This window comes from Lutjanus erythropterus, chromosome 21, assembly GCF_056507025.1.
Source record: "Lutjanus erythropterus isolate fLutEry1 chromosome 21, fLutEry1.hap2, whole genome shotgun sequence".
Taxonomy (NCBI): Eukaryota; Metazoa; Chordata; class Actinopteri; order Lutjaniformes; family Lutjanidae; genus Lutjanus; species Lutjanus erythropterus.
In genome coordinates, this window is record NC_139337.1 from 30,902,150 (window position 1) to 30,917,785 (window position 15,636).

The window sequence follows — 15,636 nt, forward strand, 5'->3', positions numbered from 1 at the left end:
TACGTTTTATTTAGAATATTTTTACCCCTTTATTTTGCCTAAGTCAGATATCATTCTCTTCAAACCAACCAAACTCCATTATTTAGTTTGTGTTATTGTGCGACTTTAGTTTGAATTCACTGAAGTAACACAATAACACAAACAAACGTAACAGATGGAGGCAGCAGTGGACCAGCAGCTCCCACGTTCTGCGAGGTAAAATGACTGATTTCACCTATGGACTTTGGTTGGTTTGAAGAGAGCGATATTTGGATTTTATAAGCACAGTTTCCAAATGCAAAATAGAATAATGAAAATATAAATATTCACACAGCTCAACTGATGTTGATTTTGTAGGTGTCTAAAATACATTTTGCTGCTGACCCTGTCCACAGCGTCCATGCTGGTTCTCCAAACTGGGGGGGTGTCGACCGCCATCTACTGTCCTCAGACAACCTGGCAAAGTAAAAGCTTTAAAAAAAACTTTATATATTACTGTGTCATTTGTGTGTGTGTGTGTGTGTGTGTGTGTGTGCCGTGCAGAGTGTGATGAACATGATGCACGTGATTAGCGTCCCCTACTCGCTGATGAAGGTCAACCCTCTGTCATGGATCCAGAAAGTCTGCCAGTACAAAGGTCAGACACACACTCCACCTGCCACTCAGCTCAGTCAGCTCACTCCATTCACCTGTCTGTCAAATAGATTAAATGCTAATTTTCTGTCTGTCTGCCTCTGGTGTGTGTCTGTCTGTGTGTGTCTGTCTGTGTGTCTCTCCCTGCAGCCAAGGTAGCGTGTGTGAAGTCCAGAGACATGCACTGGGCTCTGGTGGCCCACAAAGACCAGAAGGACATCAACCTGAGCTCGCTGCGCATGCTGCTGGTGGCCGACGGATCAAATCCCTGTAAGGTCACACTCAGCCTCCACAGCAGAGCTCTTTCGCTAACGGCAGAGTTTAGAGAGGTGTATTTGAGATAGAGAATGTCAGAGAAATGGATAAACTCTCTTGGGAAGTCAGGAAACTGGGTCACTTTACAGGAATAGAGCAGGATGTGTCCAACTACGCACATTTGGTACAATAGATGGTTTTCAGCCCAACTGGAGTGGAAACAAGAACTTAAATATAACAGCAAAAAACAGGGAACTTATATCATTTTCTGGTCTGTACAAATAGTTTTGCATGTTTTATCCCATTAACTTCTTTGGTACCCTGAAGCGCCCAGCAGCATCAGAGTCAGGTGCTAAACTGCTAATTCAAGAAATTATTTTTTGATTAGATTTAACCCCGTCTTGACTGCAAGTGAGGCAGCACTCTCAATTTAAACCATGCAGCTGTCTGCTCCAGCTCTGTGCGTTTATTTAGACTCCAAGTCTATTTTCACGCTTGTGTATTTTCTCCACTTTTTGTAACCGAGGCAGAGCAGAGTGTGCTCCTCAGCTCAGCATCTCTGCTCCAGTTTAATCCCTCAGACTCTCGCTTCACTTGAACCAACAGCTGGAAAGCAACAGGCAGCAACTTCTTGAACTTGTTCTGCAGGTTTTTTCATGGACAAACTGTACATTTACTGCCTTTAGACAGCTTCACTGCTAAACTTAAATCCCTCTGCTCTGATTGCCAACTCCTGTCTGTTCTGAGCTCAGTCTTTTGGTGCTTTTCTGAAATGTTTAAAAGCTTGATATCAGAGGGCTGCCAGCACTGCCTACATGTCTAAACTACGGTGGCTCTGACTGGAGACTGGAGTAACATTTAAGTGTAAAGGTAGAATTATGATCAGATAGAGTTTCATTGGCCATGGTTTAACAGTAAAGACAACAACTCCCATGATTGCTTGCTACTTCAGGATGTCATGAAACAACGTCTTTTGTTCTAGTTTTGATGTGAGACCCCTAGTGGCAGAAAATACATGTTGACACATGTTTACACGCTGCTGTGCCTTTAAGCAGGATTTTGATTGTGGGAGGTTTATTTCTAATCATGTAACTTTATTTTTATGAAGTAAAGGATCTGAGTACTTGCTTCCATTTGTAGCACTGTAAATACATTTTTTTCTAAGTGGTCCCTTTTTATGAGACCAGTTACAATTTATTTAAGATAAAACATTGGAAACCGTGAGTACAAAACTTGTTTTCTAATGTGACTCAGTGAGACAGTTTATTAAATTAAACACAGCTTTTTGAGCCCGAGCTGATGGCTGTTTGATTTCTGTAACCTCGTCTAGAGTTTGTGTGTGAAAGTAGTTCAACACCTGAGCTGAAACAGTTCTGACAGTTTGTGACTGTTTGTGTCTTTCAGGGTCCATCTCCTCCTGCGATGCCTTCCTCAATGTCTTTCAGACTAAAGGGCTGAGAGCCGACGTCATCTGTCCCTGTGCCAGCTCCCCCGAGGCCCTGACTGTGGCCATCAGGAGGTACACACACACAACAACACACACACACACACACACACACACACACACACACACACACACACACACCCCTGCTTTACCTACAGAGACATGCACACACACATACACAGAAGCACAAGTATGCAAACACTCTCAAACACACACACTCGCCTATGCAAACACTCCCACAGAGAGTACACACTGTAAACACATAATTACAAATATTCAAATTCACACAAAGAAGAGAAGCCAAGTTTATTTCCTTCTGCAGCTCACAGCCTCTCATCAGAGGAACTGAGGGAGCCCGTCTGCACCTACAATAACTAATCAATCAATCAATCTGAGAAACTCTTGCTGCAACAATAAGTCAGCGTTTAATAGGTGAAAAGATATGAAACCTTCTGGTTGTAGTTTATATTGTAGATTTATTAAATAATCAACAGTCTGTTCATCACTCTGTACGTGTCTGTACAGCAGGTTACTGACAGTCTGAACTGTGTGTGTTTTGTGTTCAGGCCGGTGGAGGACAGCAGTCAACCTCCAGGTCGAGGCGTCCTGTCCATGCAGGGTCTGTCCTACGGGGTCGTCAGGGTCGACACAGAGGAGCGTCTCTCCGTGCTCACCGTACAGGACGTCGGCACCGTCACACCAGGAGGTACGTCTGTCTGCTGTGAGAGATGAACTTGTGTTCATCAAGTGTTTGTACCTGAGGTCGGGGGATTTTTCCATTGTTGCTCTGAGCGTCTTTTCTCGACACTGAGAGCTGAAGGATGTTCAACTTTGGGGAGGTGCCAATCAGCTCTTGAACCAAACGTTGGCACTCAGCGAGATGTTTCCCACAAAATCTAATGAACCTACATAGACTGGTCAGATCCGTATTTAATATTCAGTATTTGTTGACACAGCACAAACTATCTGGGAAAATTAGGTGCGTTCAACACATCATTTTAACCGTTACATCTGTGGATATTCTGTATCATAGCAACCAAAACATCTCAGCTGAAAAAGCGCTTCATCTCCACAGCGCTCTCAGTGTTTTCAGAAGATCATCTGGCGTTTTTCAGCTGGAAAAAACAACAACAAAACAAACCTCTGTGGTGGACACACACCCCATTAGTGTTTGTGTTTGTAATTGTACTCATTGATTGTTGAGACAGGATGTTTGTAGGACCTGGTGTCTAAAGTGCACTTGAACACATCAGATCCATTTGCTTTTGTTCCTCCTCTGTTTCTCAGGAGGTTAAAAATACGACATAATCTCTATCAGCGACAGAGCAGCCCCCCCCTCCTCCTAACGGCAAAATATTCACCAGTATGTTGATTTATATTTAATTCGCTGGACCAGATCTTTACAAACTTAACCAAATAACCGTACATTATATGACACTGTAGTGGTCCTTGATAAAATTACATGCATGACTTATATCAGTAGAAGTCGGTGTTCACAGTTGCCACTTTAGTTCACAAGTTTGCTAGCCCCGCCTCTTCCGCTACGTAGACAAGGTGGCGACCGTCCAGCGTTCCACACTCAACGTTTTGGCCGTTTCGAGTACGACATCCTGGTACTCGCAGTGCACTTCGTTTTGCCATAAATGTCACGATCGCACGTATGCAGTCAAATCACAACTGTGTCCATAGCAACGGTCTTTTCTTCATAACAACGGTCTGTTATACAGAAGTAACAGACCGTAGAGTGTAATTGACCAATCAAAAACGAGTATTTGACAAAATCATGTAATAATGTCATTTAATTATAGTTTTTCAGTATACTGTGGATGTAGCATTAATCAGTGAGGTGAAAATACATTCATTACATCAGGTCCATGTAAAGGTTAAATATCAGTTAGGATTTTTGTTTCATTGACCACCTGTTCTGTCTCCGTTCCTCTGTAAAGTTAAACTGTTGGCCTTCAGCGTCGTCATGCACTGAATGGCAAAAAATCCATTAAGTCCATTAAATCGTAAAATTAAGGGTCTAAGGGTGTGTAAATGTGCCGCCTCTCCTTTTCATCAAAGTCCAATTTCGGGAGCGCTCTGCCTCCTCGTCACTGAGCGAGCGAACTCAGTGACGATTTCAAGATCTTTGACCGCCTGAAAAAAAAACAAAACAAAACAAAACTACAACAATGATCTGTGATCTGTTTTAGTTTTGTCTCTGAGGACAAAGTCACACTGATACTTTAACAAGGTAATACAGACAATAAAAAAGCTTTCAGGACGTAATTCATCATCTGTTGAGGTGCTAATGAAGGACGCCACAGACACCAGGTACATTATTTCTTGGCTGACATGTCATGGTCCCAATTAAACCTTTTTTTTTTTTGATCATTTAATTCATTTCACTAGCAGTTATTTTCATTATCGATGAGTCCACAGATTACAATCTCAGTTTATTGTTAGATCTGTAAAAAATATCCACCCAACAGATATTCAGTTTAGCATCATGAAAATATTTTGAGATGTTGTTGCTTCCTAAACTCAAACATATTTTAATAGGAGTTATTTTTCTACTCATAAATACATGACAGTATACAGCATCAGTTCAGTTACTTTCACCACAGCTCTACAACTCTGTTTGTATTTGTTCTTTTTGTTTATTTTAAAATGAAGAGAAAGCCTTAGTTGTCATCGTACAGATCAGTGCAATAAAAAAGACAAGACAAACACACAGAAACAAAAACCACCTCAGCAGACAAACATCTACAACCTACACAGATACTAAACTCACAAGTAAAATAAATAAATGAATTCAGTGCAGTTTGTTCTAGAACCGTTGTATTATTGCACAAGTATTATTGCAGTAGTTTGAATATAGTTGTGAATAACATAAAATAACAGAATAAATGAACTTATTGCAAGAGTACAGATGTGGTTATTGCATTGGAATAAATGTAGTTATTGCACAAGATACGGTGGGTTTGCTTTTTTGAAGTGGTGATGTATGATGTATAGTCGGTGTATTACCTTCAGTAGATGCTGGTCGACACGTCCACAGTTTGGAGAAGCAGAGAGGAGAACCAGCTCGGAAGAGTCAGCAGCCAAATGTATTTTAACCAAACCAACCAAACTCCACAGGCAAAATCATAAATTTTACCTCACAGAACACAGGGGTTGCTGGTTTACCGCTGCCTTTATCTTTTAGTTAGTTTGTGGTCTTATGTGACTTTGATATTTTAAAATGTTAGTTCGGATTCACCAAAGTCACACAATGACATTAATTAACTAACAGATGGAGGCAGTGGGAGACCAGCAGCTCCTGTGTTCTGTGAAGCAAAATTTCTGATTGTCCAAATGAAGTTTGGTTGATTTGCAGAGAGTGATATTTGACTTATATAACAGGGGTTTCCTGTCAGGAAATTCTGTCTGACAGTGAGGTGAAGCAGTGAAAATATTCTTCATATACTGTACAGTTAAATTATTTTTTTGGGTAGACTTTCAGTGGCCACCTACTGAACATAATACCTCATACAACCCCACTTCAAATCATCTTTCACTTTCATGTGATTTGAGATGATTTGAAGGAGGGGAACAAGTCAAACAGGTGGTGATCTTAATTTGTACAAATCTGTACTTTATGTTATTACATCCGTGTAAATGTACTTAACATTAGAGGGATTTTAAGTGAGGCTAAACAGAGAAGACAAAATCTTTCCACAGGTAAATATACAGATGAATACACTGGTAGTTAATGTGAGAAAATGGAGCTTTTTTCTGTGAGATTCTCCATTAGAAATCCTGTACATGTTCCTCTACTGGTGCAATGAAACAAGTGAATGTAAATAGAATTCACACATGATGAAGTGAAGGTCTGTCTCTTATAATCCATAAAGAAGGCAGTAATCTGCAGAGGGGAACGTGTAAACCCTGCTGATCAAACACACAGGCTGCCACAGCTAATCAAACATCACTGTCACACACTCAGAGCTTTTTCTTCTACGCAACACGGGCCTCCTGTCAGCTCACACCACCCAGTGTTCACCGCGGGAACTACACACACTGAGGGAAACTAAAGCAAATCTGTGAGCTCTGTGGGATCCTCAGTCAAACCTCAGCATAACAAAGTCATGTAATATAGCACAGTAACATCTGAAGAAGTAAAATAAATGTTTTGTATATAAATATGTAATTTCCCACAGCTGTAAGGTGCTGGAAAAACTTGAAAAGTTCATGAATTTGACTTTGGAAAATGTTTAGGAACCCTGAATAGAAGTTTTCTACCGTAAGGGAGAGGTTTAAAAGGTAGAAATATAATTTATGACTGGAAACTGATCAACAACCCTGTTCATCTCCAACAGAAACACAGAAAAAAAGTAAATATCATAGAATGAAACAAGCATGAAGGCAAAAAGTGCTGGAATCTAAATGAAGTTAAAGGCACTATTTAATGTAAGTAATGTTTGCATCTACAGTGTCAGATTATATTGGCACCAGTCCCTGTTTTCAGATGTTATCTGCTGTAGATATTCTCTTCTTAACCCACTTCCTTCAACTAACCTGGTTTTCGGGTTGACGGACGTCATAATTGCGTTGGAACAAACTACTTTAAGCTCAGGCTGTGATGTCGAGCAGCTTATTCCCATAAACAGGTGCATTTAGAGAGGCTGCTGCTTCTGCTGGGACCTCATGATCGACATAAGAAGGAGTCTGAAAGGTGCTCACCCTCTCTCTCTCTCTCTCTGTTTGTCTCTGTGTCTCTCGCCCCCGACAGGCCTGGCATGTGTGGTGAAACCAGAGGGCGTCCCTCAGCTCTGTCAGACAGATGAGATCGGTGAGCTCTGTGTCTGCTCCATCGCCACCGGCACCTCCTACTACGGCCTCACCGGCATGACCAAGAACACCTTTGAGGTGTGTGTGTGTGTGTGTGTGTGTGTGTGTCTATAAATGTTAGGCAGTAAACTATACCTGCTCTGTCCTCCATGACTTCTTTGAACATCGTGTCAGATGTGTGCTGAGCAGGAAGTACAGCTCAAATCATTGTGTCTGATCGTTGCACTGAATCCTATCAGTGTTCACCTTCATGTAGTATCCTGTATTTGCACAGCATCACTAGAAACTGTCATTTGTTTTACCAATAATATCCACAGTTTGATCATTTTGTTCTCTTTTAGATTATTTCCACAGATTATTCGAATTAAAACATTATAGTTTAACTGCTTAAAATCATAAAATCCAAATGAAATATTAGATGTTTTGTATTTTGTCTTAATGTCAGAGAAACCTTTTTTTAGATTGTCAGTGACATTAATCATTGTAATATTTTGACAGTGGCTCTGTAGGGTTTGCTTGGCTGTAATATCCACTTTATTAAGACCAGCAGTGTGACTGAGTCAATTTAAAAGTTAAAAATACTGTGATATCTGATTTTTCCTCCCTCATGCAGCTCTAGCAGTTGCTGGTTTCCATGGCGACCCTGCAGCTGAACGCCTGTGTGTGTGTGTGTTTGCAGGTTTATCCTGTGAGCTCCAGCGGCGGGCTGATCAGCGAGTACGCCTTCGTGCGGACCGGCCTGCTGGGCTTCATCGGCCCCGGCGGCCTCGTCTTCATCACCGGCAAGATGGACGGACTCATCATGGTGAGCGGGCGGAGGCACAACGCCGACGACATCGTCGCCACGGCGCTGGCGGTGGAGCCAATGAAATTCGTCTACAGGGGCAGGTGAGTGGGACAAGAGGACAGACTGTGGAGCAGAAGACCCAGGGGAGCGTTCAGAAGTCACATGACGGGTTTTAAACATCATTTCCTTCGACAGTCATTGAAAACCGGCCAGATGTCCAATACTGGCACGTCCTCTGTCATCCTGATAAATGAGCAACACCCCCCACATAATAAATCTAATAAAGTAGAGCAATAGTGGATGAATCCAGAAACAGTAATAAAGTGAAGCTTAATTGTGTCGACGGCCACCGAGGAGGAGATTCATCTTTTAGCTGACAGAGTCTGATGACGTTTTTTTTAAAGAGCTATTTAAAGTTCAAGCTGCTGTAGAAACTAAAAGAAAGGATCCCTGTGTCCAAACACATGGAGATAAAAATGATTTTAGATAAGCATGTTCTGATCACAGCTGTTTGGTGTGAGATTTCATGAATTACACAAAAAACGCTGGATGTAAAACCACCTCTTGATCCATGATGATAGATAGATTCACTGGAGGCTCAGTTAATGGAAGAGAAAAATGTCATCAGAAGGAAATCACACAGAATAGCCTCAATGTGTGTGATTGAGTCAGAAACTAATAAATACCTTTGGACAGACATTTATTATGTATTTAGTGCCGTCAGAAGTTAAGTTAAAAGGTAATATCAGACTGTCTTGGCTCAGCTGGCAGGAGTGTCAAACTCATTTTCATCTCAGACTACATCAGTATTATAGCTGCCCTCAGAGGGCTGGTTGTAAATGTACAACTATAAATGTATCTACCTGTTATCAGAAGACATAATGCCTCTGCATTTGATTATTAATGTTCAGATTAGAAATGACTTAATAATTAATAATGAGCTCTGAAAGCAGAAGTCTATGAAAGATAATGGCAGGCAGTGTGCAACTATTATACAATTTATTTAAAAAATTAAATATACAAAGTGGTAGAACTGCAACAAGTAATCAGGTAGTTATAAGGTATTAAAGTACTTTTATTTTTTAAAATACTCAAACTCCAAATGGTTATCAAAGTCAAAATTCTGAGATTTTGGTTTCTTTAATGTGAATAGTTTCTGTTTTCTTTACACCTTCACTCTTTGACAGTAAACTGAACATCTTTGGGTTGTGGACAAAAAAAACATTTGAGGTCAAATATCACATCATCATGATTTTAATAGATTTTTTCAGTAAAAATGAAAATTGTAATGCAAAAACAGTCATTCCCAATAATCACAATTTCAGTCAAAATAATCAGAATATGACTTATTAACCGCATCATGCAGCTCTGATGGGCTCTGTGTAAAATCTAAATGATGTGAATCAAGCTGAACGTTTAGGTGTGTGTGTGTGTGTGTGTGTGTGTGTGTTGTATTTGAAGCGTCTGCCTGTGTGCGTCTGTGTCTTTCTTTGTTCATGTCTTTATGTTTTATTGCTGTTGGCACCGGGGTGTCGTCTGTTTGCCGACAATATGCTCCGATAGAATCCACAGAATGTTTGTAGTCAGATTGTTTGGTGTGTGATATCATTCTGTTATGGTCCACACACACACACACACACACACACACACACACACACACACACACACACACACACGTTGCCCCTGTACGCTGCTGAACCTGTGTTGTATGTTGGAGCAGGTCGAGTCTCTAATCCGTCTGCAGTGGAGCCTCCATCTGAAAGTGAATGAACCTCCAACAGACAAACATTCAGCGTTTTAAAGGCAGTCAGTGATCCTCCTCCAACAGACCTGTGGCTCTCACACACCTGAACCCTGACCATCTAAACCAGTGATACTCACAGGCCAAACCTGGCCTCCGATAGGGTGCTGAGTGACGTTTTTTTAATTCACAATGAAAACAGACTGACTGTTTCTCTCAGGAAGAAGAGGCAGATAAACAAGTTTTAGAATGACGGGACAAATTAGGCTGTTAGTAAAGAGATGGCTGATCTTTGTGTGAAGGTCTTTCAGGCTGTGCAAAGTGCAGTAAGATCAGACGGTGAGCTCTGTACAGGAGGACAACTATTAACTAAAGAGGAGCAAAAGTTACACAGAAATGAAGGCTTAACAATAACTGGTTGATTCCACCGAACACGGCACGTCTGCGCCACAGTTCTGATCCATCCTCCGCACGGCTGCAGTTCACACCAGCAGTGTTTCAGAAGCATTTCAGCATGCTCAGATTTTGTTGATTAGATCCTCTGTCCTTGCTCTTTGTGATTTCTACCGTAGATAAGCAGGTTACATGATTAAATAGTTTATTTTCTGTCTGTTTTTATGACTGAGTCTGCACAGGGTCTTTTATTTTGAAAATTAACAAGATTCTCCCTGCCTTTTCTGTGTCTGACTTCCTGCCCGTTTGATCTGCTCTGTGCTAATTGATACAACATCCGTCAAAAACAGACTCAGAGCAGAGAGACGCTTTTGGGACACGCCGAGGCGCTGCTGGTGGAATCACAAGCATTGTGCAGAATGTCTGCGATCCGCTGCGGCTGACGTGGTGCAGTAGAGCTGCTCCTCCTTTGCATAGAAAGGAGCCAGTTGAGGTGGTTCTGGCATCTCAAAATGATGCCACCTGGTCACGTCCTGAGGGAGGTGTTCCAGGCACGTCCAGCTGGGAGGAGGACACGGGGCAGACCGAGGACTAGCTGGAGGGATTATATCTCACCCCTGGCCTGGGAACGCCTCGGGATCCCCCAGTCTGAGCTGGTTAATGTAGATGAGTAAAGGGAAGTCTGGGGTCCCCTGCTGGAACTGTTACCTCCACAATCCGACTTCAGACCAGCAGCTGAAGATGGATCAGTATTAATGTCAGTAGCAGCTGTAGTGCATCGTAACAGAAACATGAAGACGGTTTGTTTCCTCTGTCCTGCAGGATAGCCGTGTTCTCTGTGACGGTGCTGAGGGACGAGAGGATCGTGGTGGTGGCCGAGCAGAGACCCGACTCCACAGAGGAGGACAGCTTCCAGTGGATGAGCCGCGTGCTGCAGGTAGATCACCTCTCACACACTGTGGCCGATGCTGTTCTGTCTCGTTTTGCACACAAAATCTGCACTTTTACAATATTCTTTCATATTTTATTGCAGTTATTTATATTTTTCTGCTCACTGTGTTTAATGTTGTGCACCAGAACAACCAGGCAGATTCATCACATGTGAAACCTGATTGTTGTTCTGATTTTAGATGAGCAGATTGACATTCAGTTCTTGTGCCACTGAATGCTTCTTTTCCAGCAACATTTAAAACTCACCGTAAGAACAAACTCTCTCTTAACCAAAAGGTTTCCATAGTAACAATCCGGCATGTACTGTCACATTTTGTACTACTTGGTGCTTCAATATGAGAAAGGGCAAACCATGTTCACTAGCAACAGCTGTTAAAAATTTAAGGACTTAAAGAACCAGTTAAGATTTATTGGCAGGACATGGCAGAAATGTAAAACAATATTCAGTATACAGTAAGTTTTCATTAGCATTTTCATCACCTTATAATGAGCTCTTTATATCTATAAACCACATCATATCACATACCACATCTATCTAAACCACAGGCGCTCTTCCACAGTCCACCATGTTCAACCGCCGTGTTTCTACAGTAGCCCAGAATGGACAAACCAAACACCAGCTCTAGATATGTCCTTTCACATTTTCTTTTTTACAAGTTTCACAACCGCCGTATTTTCTCCTGCACACTTGAAAGAGGATGATGAGGTAAGCGGTGCTGAGGTGTTTGCAACCTGCGTGCTAAATCCTACGCACTGGTCCTTTATGTATGTTTTAATCTAAGTTTAACTAAGTTTAAGGCCCAGTTTCTGCTCAAACTAGCATCAAAAATGAAATGAAGTCAGCAACACAAATCTGTAATATATTTTTACTGTAATTTATTGTAAAATGACCACGATACATTTTTAGATCAAGGAAACATGTTGAGTTGAAATTGTCTCTTCTCTGACAACAATGATCCTTTTACGAGGCCAGAATAATGTTTTGTTTGCCTGTTTCAAGTTAATTATTCTAAAACTGATGCTGAATGTCTCCATCTTGTCATTTGGACTGCACATTGCTACATATTGCTCCTTCAAGTAGAAATATTTCTTTGCTCTTTATTTCATATATGAATGGCAAATAAACTAAAAAAAAGTAATAAAACAAAATGGCTTTCATGACTGTATCCATGTAATCCATTAGGCTTTTTAGTATTCAAAGATGTCAGTTCCTGCACACACTTGTCACCTCTGCACTGATTTATTTAAAAAAGCGCAGACGTTTTAGTCACAGGGACCTTTTTCAAGACAAGGACAAGGATTTTTGGGGGCTTTGATTCCCTGCAACACAAAAGATACCAAGCAAATGGCTTGTCAAGTGTGTTGCCTCCTCCTCATTTTCCAGTATTCAAACCTAAAAAACCCAAACTTTAAATTGTAGTTACTTACAGTATGTTGTTTTATATCATTTCACTGGAATATATTGACAAATATATTTCCAAACCACGTTTCTTAAACCATAATTTCACAGTAATTCCTAGTCATGATATAATCTGTCTGTCCTCTGTCCTCTGTCTGTCCTCTGTCTGTCCTCTCTCTCAGGCCATCGACAGTATCCACGGGGTGGGTGTGTTCTGCCTGGCTCTGGTCCCGGCCAACACTCTGCCCAAGACTCCTCTGGGCGGCATCCACCTGTCAGAGATCAAGCAGCTGTACCTGGAGGGGGGGCTGCACCCCTGCAACGTCCTCATGTGCCCCCACACCTGCGTCACCAACCTGCCCAAACCACGGCAGAAACAACCAGGTGGGAACTTTGTTCTTTCAGTACGTAGACGAGTTTGTTTGTCTGTGGAATCAGTTTCACTATTCAACACGTGGATTGATGGAAACAGGATGGGATGGGAGTCTTTCTTCCAGGATTTGGACGGAACAGAATTATTTTTGTGGGAGTGGGATGGGACAGGAGTGAAAGTCCACTCCCGTGTCACCCTCTAGTCTGTGCGTGGCCTTGGTTTGTAGTGTTGTAGCTTATTTCTGTGTGTGTGTGCTGCAGAGATCGGACCTGCCTCTGTGATGGTGGGGAATCTGGTGTCAGGGAAGAGGATCGCTCAAGCCAGCGGCAGAGATTTGGGACAGACTGACGACAACGACCAGGTGACACGAACACACAAACACACAGTCTGCAAAAACTGAAAGCCAAACATGACGTCCTCAAATGTCTTTTTCTGCCCACAACTCAAAGACATTTAGTTTACTGTCAGAGAGGAGGAAAGAAACCTGAAAATATTCACATTAGAGACACTAAAATCAGAGGATTTGCAGCTCTACCAATCAGATATTTTTTTCAAAATCGTTCAGCACTGATCGCTGCTCCATGGTTTTGGATCCACTCCAACATTTCCTGGGCTCTTCCTCGGCCCATGATGCATCCTTCCATCAACTTTCATGAAAATAAGGCCGGTAGTTTTTCTGTAATCCTGCTGACAAACAGACAAACAAACAGAACTGAAAACCTCCTCAGTGCAGGTAAGAAGCATCAGTTGAAGAACTGAATGGGACCAACGTGTCTCCACCTACACCTCCACCTCCACATCTTTCATATGGTCAAATAATCACACACGACGGAGACGAATGAAAAGAGAAAAGAAGAAGAATAGAGAAGAAAAACTCCCTCTTCTGTGCCTTGAGAGAAATGTTTGATGGTTTATTTTCATGAAAGCTTTCAAATCTCATTGAATAAATTCAAAACTGCAGAAGTTTAGAAGCTAAACTGAAGGTCAAAACTGTTTGGATCAGTCACTGATTTAAAAGCTGACATTTGAGAGTCAGTACAGCGAAGAGTCTCAACTTTATCAGGAGTCCTCACTGATTTACGATCACGAACAGCCGATAAACTCTCTGAACAGGTCAATCGCTTTTCAGCTGCCTGATGAATAAAAGGTTTCAGTCTCTGCGTCAGTAAACTGGTCCTTAATTTACTCTTCAGAGACAGTTTGACACATCGACAGGTCGTCTCTTACCTGCTTTGAAGTTTCACCGTGTCTGATATCGATTAAACCACTTTCATGTAATGAGAGAAGCAGAATCTGAGCTGCTGCAGTAAAAAAGCCATGCATTCTCAGCGGTATTGCTAAATATGATGGATAAAAACTAAAGATTTATTCACACAGGGATGAGTCTGCTCCTTTATGTCCATATAAAACCTTTTACTACTTATGTCTTGTGTGCAGTTTTACATGATGTGCTGATGTCAGTAGAAATTCTCAGTAAAACATGTCATTTATAGCCTCTATAAACATGTTTGATGATTTTTTACTGTTCGTCACAGTGAATTTAGATCAGAAAGGTTCCTTTAAGATGTTTCACACCTTAAAATGTTGGTAGATTCAGTTTAATTGGGTTTATTTTCAACTTCAAGATGAAATGTTGGGAACTATGTGTAGGAATTAATAATGCCTGTGACCTGTGATAAAGAAAACAAAATTCAGGGGGATAAAGTTGCGAGTGTTTGCGGTAACTCGGCTCTGATTGTGTTCTTCAGTTCCTGTTCCTGTCGGAGGTTTTGCAGTGGAGAGCTCAGACCACACCAGACCACGTCCTCTACACCCTGCTCAGCTCCCGGGTAACAACACTCGCCTCTGACCTCAGTTCATAGTACAGAGGATCAGACTCACCTGTGCTGCAGCTAATCCCTACTCTCATAAACTGCAACACACTGGCTAAGAACTCGTTTAAAACTGAATATATAAACTACAAATATGATGTATAATATAAGTCCAGTATAGTGTAGAGCAGTAACATGGCAGTCTTATCCACTGTCAGTGTATCACCTGCAGTAGTTGGCCGTTGGCACGACCCCAATTTGTGGAAGCAGAGAGGGGCGCCAACACGGAAGATGAGCAATGCACTGCTGTGGACAGGGTCAGCAGCAAAACGTATTTTAAACACTTTTAAAAGGTCCACCCTAAAAAAAATCAATATCAGTTGAAGTGTACACTATATTTAGAATGTTTTCAGTGCTTTACTTTGTCATCAGACAGCCTTTTCGGACTGCAAACCACTGCTATATAAGACAAATATCTCTCTCCAAATCAACCAAACTCCACAGGCAAAATCAGTAATTTTACCTCCCAGATCACAGGAGTTGCTGGTCTGCTGTTGTCTCAATCTGTTAGCTTGTTTTTGTCATTGTGCGATTTCTGTGTTTTACAAAGTTACTTCAGATTCACAGAAGTCTCTTAACAGCACAAACGAACTAACAGATCGAGGCAGCCGTAGACCGTCAGCTTGTTCTTGCCTTACTGTGTTTTGCAAAGTACAATTTCTGATTTCGCCTATGGAGTTTTGTTGGTTGACAGAGAGCAATATTTGGCTTAAATAACAGTGGTTTTCCATCAGAAAAGTCTCTCTGACAGCAAGGTAAAGTGTTGAAAATATTCTGTATTGAGTGTACACTTAAACTGATACTGATTTATTTTTATGTGGAGCTTTTTTAAGCTGCTGCTGACCCTGTCTACAGCAGTACATTGGTTAGCTTCCTACACCAGTACTCCTGCTGCTTCTCCAAACTGGGGGTGTACTGACCACCATCTACTGTAGGTTATACACTGACTGTGAAGAAGTAACTCATACAACCACACTTCAAATAATGTGAAC

General features: G+C 41.5%; 1 protein-coding gene across 3 annotated transcripts in view; it reads left to right on the forward strand.

The window, feature by feature from the left end:
• Nucleotides 1-15,636, forward strand: part of LOC146307870 (disco-interacting protein 2 homolog C-like) — a 71,980-nt gene that overhangs the window by 42,432 nt on the left and 13,912 nt on the right. For all 3 annotated transcript variants that reach the window (XM_084746924.1, XM_084746925.1, XM_084746926.1), the window contains 10 exons: nucleotides 523-616; nucleotides 763-882; nucleotides 2,272-2,386; nucleotides 2,878-3,017; nucleotides 7,071-7,207; nucleotides 7,809-8,017; nucleotides 10,873-10,987; nucleotides 12,583-12,784; nucleotides 13,034-13,134; nucleotides 14,522-14,602. In XM_084746924.1, the coding sequence (XP_084603050.1) occupies nucleotides 523-616; nucleotides 763-882; nucleotides 2,272-2,386; nucleotides 2,878-3,017; nucleotides 7,071-7,207; nucleotides 7,809-8,017; nucleotides 10,873-10,987; nucleotides 12,583-12,784; nucleotides 13,034-13,134; nucleotides 14,522-14,602 (1,314 nt within the window). The remainder of the gene's footprint in view (nucleotides 1-522; nucleotides 617-762; nucleotides 883-2,271; nucleotides 2,387-2,877; nucleotides 3,018-7,070; nucleotides 7,208-7,808; nucleotides 8,018-10,872; nucleotides 10,988-12,582; nucleotides 12,785-13,033; nucleotides 13,135-14,521; nucleotides 14,603-15,636) is intronic.